General features: G+C 40.7%; 1 protein-coding gene and 1 long non-coding RNA gene across 3 annotated transcripts; both read left to right on the plus strand.

Annotated features, from left to right (window-relative positions):
• The first annotated feature begins 531 nt into the window (after positions 1–531).
• LOC306997091 (uncharacterized protein) lies at positions 532–4043 on the plus strand. 2 transcript variants are annotated; one of them, XR_013797261.1, is made up of 3 exons: positions 537–1090; positions 1223–2381; positions 2542–2722. XR_013797261.1 is itself a non-coding variant. In XM_079610166.1 (2 exons), the coding sequence occupies exons 1-2, from the start codon at positions 715–717 to the stop codon at positions 2218–2220; spliced, it is 1374 nt and encodes a 457-aa protein (XP_079466292.1). In that variant the 5' UTR covers positions 532–714; the 3' UTR covers positions 2221–4043. The 2 variants fall into 2 exon arrangements, 1 of the variants encoding a protein (XP_079466292.1); XM_079610166.1 differs by having other exon boundaries at positions 532–1090; positions 1223–4043.
• A 4273-nt stretch (positions 4044–8316) lies between these two features.
• Positions 8317–11583, plus strand: LOC306997131. Its single transcript, XR_013797273.1, has 2 exons — positions 8317–8821; positions 10942–11583. It is a non-coding gene; the product is annotated as an uncharacterized lncRNA (long non-coding RNA).
• The last annotated feature ends 887 nt before the right edge of the window (positions 11584–12470 follow it).

Below are 12470 nucleotides of genomic sequence, written 5' to 3' on the forward strand. Positions count from 1 at the left end.
GGGGTGTAACCCCGGCATCCTGGCCAAATTTGCCCATTGGCCTCTGTCCATCATGGCCTCCTAATCATCCTCATATATATACTGATTGGCTTCATCACTGTCTCCTCTCCACCAGTAAGCTGGTGTGTGGTGGGCGTTCTGGCGCAATATGGCTGCCGTCGCATCATCCAAGTGGATGCTGCACATTGGTGGTGGTTGAGGAGATTCCCCCCTTCTATGTAAAGCGCTTTGAGTGTCCAGAAAAGCGCTATATAAATGTAATGAATTATTATTATTATTATTATTATTATTATTATTATTACACACGCTACTACGCACACACATACTCGCATAATTTTCACGTTCACACATTCTGTGTATTCTGAGTTGTGTTTATAATTAGTGTTCGCCGTTAAAATTAATGTTGCTGTTGTTGTAATGTTGATTTACCACTGAATGAATGAGATGTTCATCCAATGTTTTGTTTGCTTTTTTTTCTTTTCTTTTATGGACCTTTTTGTGATTCATTGTGGACGCGAATCTGTGGATTAGCGTGACGCGGTTGGTTTCCGGCATGGATCCCGACCAGTTATAGACAAGTTTCCTGAGTGAAATAGGCGGGCCGCCATTAGCCTTTCACTCTGCCAACGACTTCCGGTTGTGTCTGCCAAGCACTTCCGGTTAGCGAGTTAGCGTCTTTTACTGTCTTTGGTTAGCGTTCAGAAAAAGTAAACTATGGATGGTGTTACACGACGACACGGCTCCGGGACATATTGTGCTGTTCGCGGTTGTAACAACTCGTGGCGATTGCTGAATGTTTGGTCGGAAGGAGAATGTTTCGACCATCAACCATCTACAAGGCGCCAATGTGGATGTGCTCCCCCGTATGCGTTGTATGAGAAGCCGAAACCAGATGTTGAATCTCGGAAGTGGCTAGCGGCTTTGAAGTTGAAGAATCCGCCCAAAAGACTGTTTGTTTGTTCTTATCACTTCATTGACAAAAAGCCCACAGAGGAAAACCCTTTCCCGGAACTTTGGTTGGGATACGAGCGACCTCCCCAGCAAAAGAGGCGTAAACTCGACAGAAACACAAGTGACACGCAATCGGATGGTAAGTGTATCTTGATATTTTTCTGGTTAGCTAAAGTTTGCAGCATAAGTTCGACTGTTGATATAGCCTATGTGTCTCTGTCCTGTGTAAGTAGGGTATAAACATTTATAGTTGATGCTGTTTGTCTTTTAGAAGTGTGCATCGAGCCGAAGTTTAAAGATGCTGCAACACAATGGGAGGACCTAACAAAAACTGACCACAGCTACGCGGCAAAGTTGGACCAGGTGAACAAATCGACGCAGACTGGGGGTCATGCTGTGGCTGATGATATGCTCCTGGATGATGATACCTCGCTGCTGTACACAGGACTGCGTCTATTATATTTTTTTACTTTGGTGAAAACGATGTTGCCATTTAGTAAACCATCATGTAGTATTCCTGTTGTTGACCAAATACTGATGACCCTCATGAAACTGAAACCGAACCTTGTGTTAGGGGATGTGGCAAAGCGCTTTAAAGTGTCTAAAGGTGAAGTAAGTAAGGTGATTGCTCACTGGATTGATAAATTGGGTGAGCAGCTTGAACCCATGGTTGCCTGGCTGCCAAGAAGTGTTATTCGTGCTAACATGCCACCATCCTTTAAAAAGAACCACCCCCAGACCACTTGCATCATCGATTGTGCTGAGACGGCTATTCAGAGAGCTACTAACCTTAACTGTAGGAGTGCCACTTTCAGTCATTACAAGGGAACCAATACTGCCAAATACCTTGTTGCTGTGTCACCTCATGGGCTGATAATGTTTATATCAGAGGCCTATGCTGGTAAAAGCAGTGATAAGTTCATCACTATAAACAGTGGGTTTCTGGAGGCCCTAAGGCCTGGTGATGAGGTAATGGCTGACAGGGGTTTCACGATTCGAGATGTACTACATGAAAGGAAGGTGAAATTGAATATTCCTGCCTTTACCCACAAGCGTGGTCAATTGACCAATGAGGAGGTAACGCGCACTAGACGAGTGGCCAATGTCCGTATACATGTGGAGAGGGCAATCCGAAGACTTAAAGTCTTCAAAATTCTGTCCCAAACTGTCCCCATCTCCATGGCCCCGAGGTTGGATAAGATTCTTATCATATGTGCTGCTTTAGCAAACATGAGGTCCAGACTCATCCGACTGCCACATGAGGTGTAAGTCCCTATGAAAAGTAAAACCTGGGTTACCTGCAGGCTTTTTTTTTTTAATTTTACATATTCCTTTTTATATATATATGGTAATACTTTATTTTAAGGATCAGAAATTAGACACTAATTAATGACTAATAACTGCATTTGTAAGTAACTAGTTATGTACTTGTATGCCTTTACAAGCTATTTATAAGGCCTTTATTGGCTGTTGTCTATTTCTGCTAGTAAGACAGTGTTTCTCTGCTAATTTAAATGTCTGTTGAAATGCCCATTCTATATTTATTTCATACTTATAAGCTACAACAGCCAATAAAGGCCTTATAAATAGCTTGTATATATATATAAAAATTTCAGCTAGAAAAACCTTGTGTAAATGTATTATTGTACCCTTTCTGGTGTTGTGATTGATAAGCCAAAACAGAGTTTTAACTAAGAAAAACTTGTGTGAGTGCTATTCTTTTTCTTGTATTGTAAATATTGACACATGACAATAAATTTGTTTTTTGAGAAAAAATGAATACATTTTATTTACCCCATTTTCATAACAAAGGGACAATTTCATTAAGTTTAATTAATAACAAATAATTATATACAAGTTTTATAACAATTTTTATAATTAAATAAAAACAAAGTAAATACAGGAAAAAATCTCAAAATATTACAAAAAGAAAAAGACTGGAATAAAATAATACATAAAATAAATAAATAAAGATAAATGATAAGTGACTGATATAAAAATAAATAAGAGAATTAATTTAAAATTAATTAAATAAATCAGTTTGATAAAAAATAAATAAAAGCTAGAAAGGATGTGTCACCAATTTGTGACAACAGGGGACAAGGGAATGACTAATCAACCCAGTACACATAAGCAGGTCATGCTGATTTGACAACATTCATGTATCTGGAGCACAACTCCAGCCTTCCATCATCGAAGTCATCGACAACTTTTGGCAACATGTGGGTGAAATAGAAGGAGTGCAGCCTTGAGATATGTCCCTCAACAAAGGTTTGGTTGTAGAGCACGTTGAGCTGCAGACATTCAGTGTTACTCCAAATCACCAACAAGGCTTGCCGTAGGCCTGTGCAGTGCATGCCCAGTTGCACCTGCATGTAATATCCCTTTGGCCCATTGAAGGACAGATGGAAGTCCCCTGTGGGCATGCGTTTGATCTCACTGCTTTTAGCAGCAAGTGCTTCAGTAAGGGACTGGTTTTTGACTAAGACAGGGCACTTGATCTCCAGTAGTGTGTCTCTGTTCATGACACCATCCGGACTCGCAGCAAGCCATGGCTCACTCGGGCAAACCACCAAACCTTTCACATCGATGTCATGACCTTGGTCTTGCAGGTATTGCCTGGCGTGCTCTTCACCCTCTGCTCCTTGCCGGGTTGCCGCGTTACCGTGAAAGGTAGGATGGAGGTGTTCAGACAAGAATTTGTCTGGTGCTGTGGTAGCCCGAACTGGCACATTCTTGGCTGTGCTTGCTGTTATCCGTACCCGTCGCATGTCATGCCACAGTTGTTCCCTGCTCTGTTCTTTTGTGTGCTGCTCAATGTACATAAATTGGGTTGTGGTCATGTCAATGTATGTGGTGTAGAATGCCCTACATTTCTCACATTCAAGTTGTGTGTTGTGATCACCATGATGTAGGGGCAGTGGAGCTTTTGATGTCTCGGCAGACTGAGCAGGGAGGCTGGTGTTAAAAGTGAGCTGCATTAGTCCACTGCCAGGTGCAGTAAAAAGTGCCGCTATTGGTGTGGAGAGACAGTAATTTTGCCATTCTTCCAGTGTCTCATGGACTTTTACCTTGCGACTAGGTGTAGAGACTATGCTGGAGGAGGATGCCTGTGATGCTGGTTGGTATAGATTATTTCTACTGTGTCTTCGGAAAGACACATCTCTGATTTTTTGCTGCCCAGTATTGCTTTTTGTCCCGGCATTCCAGCAATTCTGCACATCAGTGCAGGCAAGCCCTGTCTTCCCTTGCCTCACAGCATTTTCTACCTGCAGACAGATAGAAACAAAATCACACACTTTTTAAATAATGGTTTGAGCATCACAGCACAATTGACTTCTTTTAGAGACAACATTTTGTAAATCAAAATAACAAGGGTATGATGAAGGTAGAGCGTTTTTGTTACTTTTCAAAACAATTATTGAGCTGGGCCTGCAGCCATCAACATCAATGTTTAACCCCTTAATGCCTGAATTTATTTAGACTTATATAAAAAAAATCTGGAAAAATATGAAAAGAATAAAAGAATATATAATTAAATATTAAATAAATAAATAACATTTAATAAAGTAATAAATGATAAGTGAGTAATATAATTTTTTTTTTAAAAGCAAATAAATAAAATAAACAAGTTTGATAAAAATAAATAAAATAAACAAAAGCCAGAACGGTTTAAAAGTATCGTTCCTAGTGTTTGTTTTATATTGGTCTGTGATTGGTTCACACACCAACCGCATTATATATCATTAGATAGGCTAAAGTAACATTTCTCTGTTTTGCGGTAAAATGCTATAGATTTGCACTCAAATACGGAAGGCTTATCATTCGCGGAAGTCAACAGTCTACTCATTATTACGCAGACGAATGTCAGCTTTTTCATAGAAAAAAAAGTAAGTTAATACCTTTGTCCATTCCGAAGCTAATAATAGATATGTCAGGGGTGCGCACTTTGACGCTCTAGCGTCAGTCGACTTTAAAGGGTTAAAGCATGCTTTTAGTGCAGGCAGGCTAGAGGGGATTACTTTTTATTTTTATTAGTCTTCGTGTTCTGTTATAGATTAACACACGGATACATACAAACATCTTAATACAAGCATAAGATAGGCTAACGTACCTTCCAAAGCACGGCGGCTGCATGGCTACAGGAACGTCCAGGTCCGGCGATACAGGTACAGCCTGCAGTCTCCACATCTCCCGTCTTGGTAACCAAAACCCAGGCGTTATGTGCTGAATTATTAACGGACTGGCTTGGTTGAACATCGGCCTTTAGATAAATTAAACTGCCCATATCGTGTAAAAGTACACAGCCCACTTTGTCGGAATGGAGGTACTGAAACGCCTCTGAGCTTTTCAGGTTATTAATTGCATTCCCATCCACCGCCATGGAATCAATAAAATAAGAAAAAATCTTGGATGTTGTGATGCTGGGCCATATCGACATGTTGTCCGCCCATGATGTTACCTTACTTGGATGCGGAATGGTCAAAACACCATTTTTAACCAGATTTTCGGTTGAATGTTGCCATTCCAAAGCCATGTTTACACCACTACTCCGAACACTACCGGAAGTTCTTGGCAGAAACAGGAAGTAAACCGGAAGTGCCCGGGAAACTTGTCTATATGATCTCAACAGATCAGCTGAGACCGCTAGTGTGCCCTTTATTTATTTTTATTTTTTGCTTTCTTTTTTTGATGTGAATTATGACTATGAACATGTGTAGAAAAATAAATATCCTCTGTGAAAGAAATTCTTTTTTCTTGATTATTATAATTTGTTGTGTAACAGGTGGATATATTTTTTTGCTATTCTGGGTTAATTTAATTTGTGACAAGTTTAATCTTGTCTGGCGCCCGAATATTTTCTTTAGAATTGTTTATTGGAGTTAGGGCGGCCACCACCGTTACATCAGGGTTCACTTGAAAATTCACATTTATCCTTGAACTCATTCTAACAACTTCATGTTTTAATATGTTTCAGACCCGATGGGGGTGAAAGAGCAAAGGCAAGAACTGAAGTTAAAGGTGATGATGCTGTAGTTTGTTTCGACCTCTTGACATCAATAAAATGAGCTTAATTTTTCAATTTACAGCAGATCTCAGACATCACCATAATGAATGAGCTGAAAACAGGGAACTTTTGGAGACAAAGAGGCTTTTCAGCAGCAGTTAAACATGATGACTCTGTACTTTTTAAATGCAGATTGGATAAAAACACAGTGATCACAGTTCACACCTGCAGTGAAGCTCCTCCCACAACAATTCACCAATAAATACTGGGAATATTCCCATCATCCTACAAGAGAAGGACAAACTCCAGGAGTAGCAGCTGAAATCTGTGTGACTGTTAAAGATGGAGTTTATTAAAGAGGAGATTGAAGACATGAGGGATCCAGAACCATCCAGAATAAAACATGAAGATACTGAGGAACAAATAGGTTGGTGTCCATTCTTGATTCTTCATTGTTGACTGCTTTGGTAGATGTGAATTAATAAGCAGTATATGGATGATAAATGATAGAGAAATACATCCAACTGATCACAACCTTGTATATAGCAGTTGTCAAACATATTTTTACTATATTAACAAGTGACTAGCCGCGTTTCCATTACCCTTCAAATTGCGCAAATTGAAATTGCGAATTGAAAATACGCTCAATGGAAACACGTCAATTTCGCAAAAACTCTCGTTTATCGCAAAAAAGTTTTTACGCTCGCATGAGGTGGTTTTTCAGGCAATTCGAAAAAGAAATATTTCGCAAAACTGCAATGGAAACAGTTTTTGCGCATTTACAGTCACCTGACGTAGAAGACGTGGTGTGTTTGGGGTCCGTGTACGCAAATAATAATAATTATCATCATTATTATAACATTTACTAGGCTACATATTTAGAAGACACTTTTATCCAAAAAAGGAACAAAGCAATTTGTAAATGGGTTAGCCAATAATAATACAGGGCTGAGATTATCACAAATAAACAAGATTTTGACGCATATCCAGGGTTTGTGTGGAGCGCGCACTACATGGCACGGAGGCACTTGCATTTTACTATCAACAGTGAAACAACTTAATATACTCTATAATTTCTGGTCATACAGAAAATAATAATACATTATTTGTAACTACTTTTATTTGTGTAAACGATAACAAGAAAACGTTGTGCTTTTGTAAAATAACATAAAACAATCAGGCGCGTTTTCATGATCTCCGTGAACTGGAGCGTGAGAACAGAAACAAAATATAGACTATAGGCTAAAGCTTGAAATGTCCACTTTAAAACGAACAAATTCGAATCGAAAGCTAATACATTTTGTTCTGATCAAGTAATCCGTATGAAAGGTGCATTTCTCTCTAAAAGCGCATCTGCTTAACAGCGGAGATGGAGATGTTTTTAGCCGACTTAGAAAACAATAGTTTAATAATATTAATGGCTCTTCTCATTCAGCACTGCGGGGAAATGTCAATTCCAGGTTCTAATTTGGCTTCAGAAAACCAGTAAAATACACATGTTTTCCATATTAATTAGTGAATATTTTACATGTTTAATAAAGGGGGAAAAAGTCATTAAACAAAAATCTGCAAATTCGTCGATATTTACTTTTTTGCGCAGCAGTTGGTGTAGCCAGTTCAAATTAAAATTTTGGTGTTCAACTTTGCGTTTTAAAAAGACAACCGTTCATTTTTCGTTTTTCAATTACGGGTTTAAAAAGGAAAAACGAATGGACACAAAAGTAGCCTACATGGATCGTTTGGAATAGGAGACAGAGTTCTTTATTAAATTCATAAAAGAAACAATAATTAGCCTAGAGGAATACTGGATTCTAAACCTCAAAGAAATGCCACAATCAAAACCTCAGAGCAGAAATGAGGGCGAAACACCCAGAAACTCCTTATATATCGTTCGCATTATAAGGGTCTTTCCCTGCCATGCGTACGTCTCCTTCCATTAATAATAATAATGTCTAATGCGGTGGCTGCCTGTGAGATTATATAAACCAACGTCCGTTGCCGTGATTTTTGGAATGACTTATCGCGAGAGAAAAAAGGACGTTTTAGTTGCATAACATCGGTTAATGGAAACGCCGTCATTTCGCAATAGTTTTTTATCGATATTTAGATAATAGCGCAAAACATTTGCGCAAATCTGTAATGGAAACGCGGCTATTGACAGAACAAAAAGTGAAAGATCTGATCTCTGTTGCTTTCTGCTATTAAATAAGGGTTCACTTGAACTAATTTTCTAACTGTATTTCTGTGTATTTTAGACCAGGTGAGAGTGAAAGAGCAAAGACAAGAACTGAATGAAGAGGAGGAACATCGTAACTTTACAATTCAAAGAACAAAAGCCAAAAAGCTGCACACCTGCACTCAGTGTGGAAAGAGTTGCTCACAGAAAGGAAACCTTAACAAACACATGAGAATTCACACTGGAGAGAAACCGTATACATGCACTCAGTGTGGAAAGAGTTTTACTCATGCATCAGGTCTCCGTGTTCATCTGCTCCGTCACTCTGGAGAAAAACGATTTACCTGTGATCAGTGTGGTAAAGATTTTATTTCATCATCAAGTCTAAAAGATCACCTGAAAGTTCATTCAGACGAGAAGCCTTATGTGTGTTTCTGTGGAAAGAGTTTTTCAAGACTGAACACTTTTAAACTGCACCAGACAACACACAATGAAGTGAGAGATCATGTCTGTTGTGACTGTGGGAAGAGCTTTACTAGAGCTGATCATCTGAAACTGCATCAACGAATTCATACTGGAGAAAAACCTTACAAGTGTTCATATTGTGACAAGAGTTTCTCTCGGTCTGGATCTCTGAAAGTGCATCAGCGACTTCATACTGGAGAGAAGCCGTACGCCTGTACTCGGTGTGGGAAGAGTTTCAGACATTTACAAAGCCTTCACATTCACATGAAAAACTGTTGCAAGTGATTGTGGCAATTTTTGATTATAAAATTATACATGCATTCATATATATATATACATATATATATATATATATATAATGCTTTTAAACATGTTCCCTTTCAGTTGGTCACTCTCAACGTCACTTTGTTCATAGACATTTGGAAAAGTTTTTGGTGCAGACCTGACCTGTTGAGAAGAGATTGTATTCCTCCCTCCTGGGATGGTGCCGCTCTTCTCTAGTAATATGGCATATAGGCAGGGGTGCACATAACTGGTACGCAGGTACGCATGCGCGACAAAAATCAGGAATGCGTAATGCCACTTGTGTTATTACGCGCCTTTGCGTACTTTAAGGGTAACTGACTGTCGCCAAAATGCGACGGCAGTGTTAATTTCATTTTTTTCACAGACGAAAACCCGTTTTAAATGACGACCACTATGACGAAAATGTATTGACATTTTCGTCAACGAATAAAAACTAGACGGAAATGTTAGGGAGGGACGATTGGCGAAGTGATCCAGTCAGAACTGATTTGCGTTTGTGGAAGATGCGCGCACGTGAATTGTAACGTGCTGATCTACCGGCGGCACACGAGTTGGCATGCGCTTGATGCATGTCTCATAAATCGTTCAAAAATGTAGACGTCTTGGAGAAACTTAGAGAAGAGCAGACATATGGATAGATCTGAATAAGAGTGACGACGCGAAAGAGAGCTTTATTCTGTATGTTTTTCTGTACGAACACACACACACACACACGACCCGAAGCGTGCAGCCCTGCACATAGACTGAATTGCCTTGCCTTGCCTAAATGTCAGTTTTGGAGAGTATTCACGTAAACACAGTCAGTTATGTCTTTAAAGAACGTACAGTGTATCCGTGCAATTGGATCTGCACACTCGGTCTTAAAGTGACAGTGCGTAATAAACCTAATGCATTCTGTACACTTAATATTGATCAAACAACAAAATAAAAAGAGAAAATTCACTTCTCTTTAACATATTTAAGGATTCATTATATTTAATGTATACAAATAAATAAATTTGAACAATCAAATAACATTTCAAATATGTTTTTTTCCAAAGGTGTTTTCTATCATTTTAGGTAGTTTTTTTTCACGCTGATGTAAATTTAAGTGTTCGGGGTTTTTTTAAATAAGTTTGGTTTTAGTTAGTTATGTTTATGCTATAAAAACGGGAATGTGACGTCATGATTGAAAGCTGTCGCCACGCTACATATGGGGTGAGTACCAAACACCATCTCCTGGTACTCACCTGAGTAACTCACTGAAAAAGTTATGTGCACCCCTGCATATAGGGCCCTATTTTAACAATCTAACGCATGGTCCAAGGCTCAAGTGCACTTAGTCCGAAGCCGATGCGTGTCCGAATCCACTTTTCCTAGTTTAACGATGGGAAAAATGGCCGGTGCATGGCCTAAATGGGTTGTGACAGAATTTGATAGCGGAAAGGTGTGTGTGTGTGTGTGTGTGTGTGTGTGTGTGTGTGTGTGTGTGTGTGTGTGTGTGTGTGTGTGTGTGTGTGTGTGTGTGTGTGTGTGTGTGTGTGTGTGTGTGTGTGTGTGTGTGTGAGTCTCAGTCTCAGTCTCAGTCTCAGTCACAGGGCTGGGCGATATGGACCAAAAGTCATATCCCGATATATTTAGGCAGAATATCGATATACAATATATATCCCGATATTTTTTCCGCAAAGTGAGAGCAAATGTTTAGTCAAAGCCAAATATGGACATCACTGTATAAATTATACATTGATTCTTATAAAAATTAGTATTAAAGTTCTTCCCAGTCAAGAGCAGTGTGTGATATCCTCTGTTTTGTTGTTTTATTAACATTAAATGGATAGTTCTCCCCAAATTTCATTTACTCTCTAAAGTTGTTTTAAACCTGAATAAGTTTTTTTCTTCTGTTATTTGTTATTTGGAAGAATGTGGGTAACCAAACAGTTGATGTACCCCAGGGTCGAGCTAGCCTCCGTTTTGTTTGACAATACTTTGAATGTCAATAAGAAGTGACGTCACCCGTAACAATGATGTTACGGCCTCTTTGTCTTCGTTTCTGCAGGTTTAAGCCAGCCTCATCCAGGAAGAGGTACTCACGAGGTCTGGCCATCGCGTCCAACTGTAATATCCTCTGTGAAAATGTGAAAGTGCACAGGTGTTCAGAACAACAGTCAATCAGGTAGCACAGTATTGTCCAGAAGTAATGTAAGTAATGTAAGCCACTGAGCAACACAGTATGTCCACTAACTGTACTGTGAACATGGATGTATACTTACTTGCACATACTCGTAACGTAGGTCTTTGTGTCGCGCAGAGTTGCGCTCAAAGGGAACCCTATAGACCTGTTTCATCCGCATCTTTTGGCGCCGGAGATCTCGGTCTATTGTGGCCAAGCTGACATCATCAATGCTCTGCATCATCAATGCTCTCAAAGTTGACATTATAGGCAATGACTTTGTCTCTGATCTCCCGGAGTCTGATGAGGTTGTTCTCACGAACCATATCCACAATGAGGGTTTCTTGTGCCGCTGTAAATATGGCAACCCTCCCACCTCTATGTGGCATTCTTTCAACTCTAAAGAAGGAAACATGTGTTGTCAATTGACATGTTTAACAATACAGTAACAACTGATTTGAAACCAATAGACTACTTTCACAGGCTTGTAAAATTGTATTGTGACAAAGAAAGCAATAGAGTACAATACCGGTTGTGTTGTCTGAATGCCCTGATAATGGTGGCCACGGTGAACCTACTCAAGTTTGGACGGACTCTTAGTCCTGCTTCAGCCATTGTCATGCCATGGTCAATGACTGTTGCTCGCATCTCGTCCGTAATGATGGTGTGAGGTCGTCTTGCTCTCCCTCCTGGACCTTCTCCTCTCCCTTGTTGGCCTGCTCCTCTCCCTTGTTGGCCTCCTCCTCTCCCTTGTTGGCCTCCTTCTCTCCCTTGTTGGCCTCCTCCTCTCCCTTGTTGGCCTTCTCCTCTCCCTTGTTGACCTGCTCCTCTCCCTTGTTGGCCTGCTCCTCTCCCTTGTTGGCCTGCTCCTCTCCCTTGTTGGCCTTCTCCTCTCCCTTGTTGGCCTCCTCCTCTCCCTTGTTGGCCTGCTACTCTCCCTTGTTGGCCTCCTCCTCTCCCTTGTTGGCCTCCTCCTCTCCCTTGTTGGCCTGCTCCTCTCCCTTGTTGGCCTGCTCCTCTCCCTTGTTGGCCTGCTCCTCTCCCTTGTTGGCCTCCTCCTCTCCCTTGTTGGCCTCCTCCTCTCCCTTGTTGGCCTCCTCCTCTCCCTTGTTGGCCTCCTCCTCTCCCTTGTTGGCCTCCTCCTCTCCCTTGTTGGCCTCCTCCTCTCCCTTGTTGGCCTGCTACTCTCCCTTGTTGGCCTCCTCCTCTCCCTTGTTGGCCTGCTCCTCTCCCTTGTTGGCCTGCTCCTCTCCCTTGTTGGCCTGCTCCTCTCCCTTGTTGGCCTGCTCCTCTCCCTTGTTGGCCTGCTCCTCTCCCTTGTTGGCCTCCTCCTCTCCCTTGTTGGCCTCCTCCTCTCCCTTGTTGGCCTCCTCCTCTCCCTTGTTGGCCTCCTCCTCTCCCTTGTTGGCCTGCTC

This window comes from Phoxinus phoxinus (assembly GCF_949152265.1).
Source record: "Phoxinus phoxinus genome assembly, chromosome: 4".
NCBI classification, from domain to species: domain Eukaryota; kingdom Metazoa; phylum Chordata; class Actinopteri; order Cypriniformes; family Leuciscidae; genus Phoxinus; species Phoxinus phoxinus.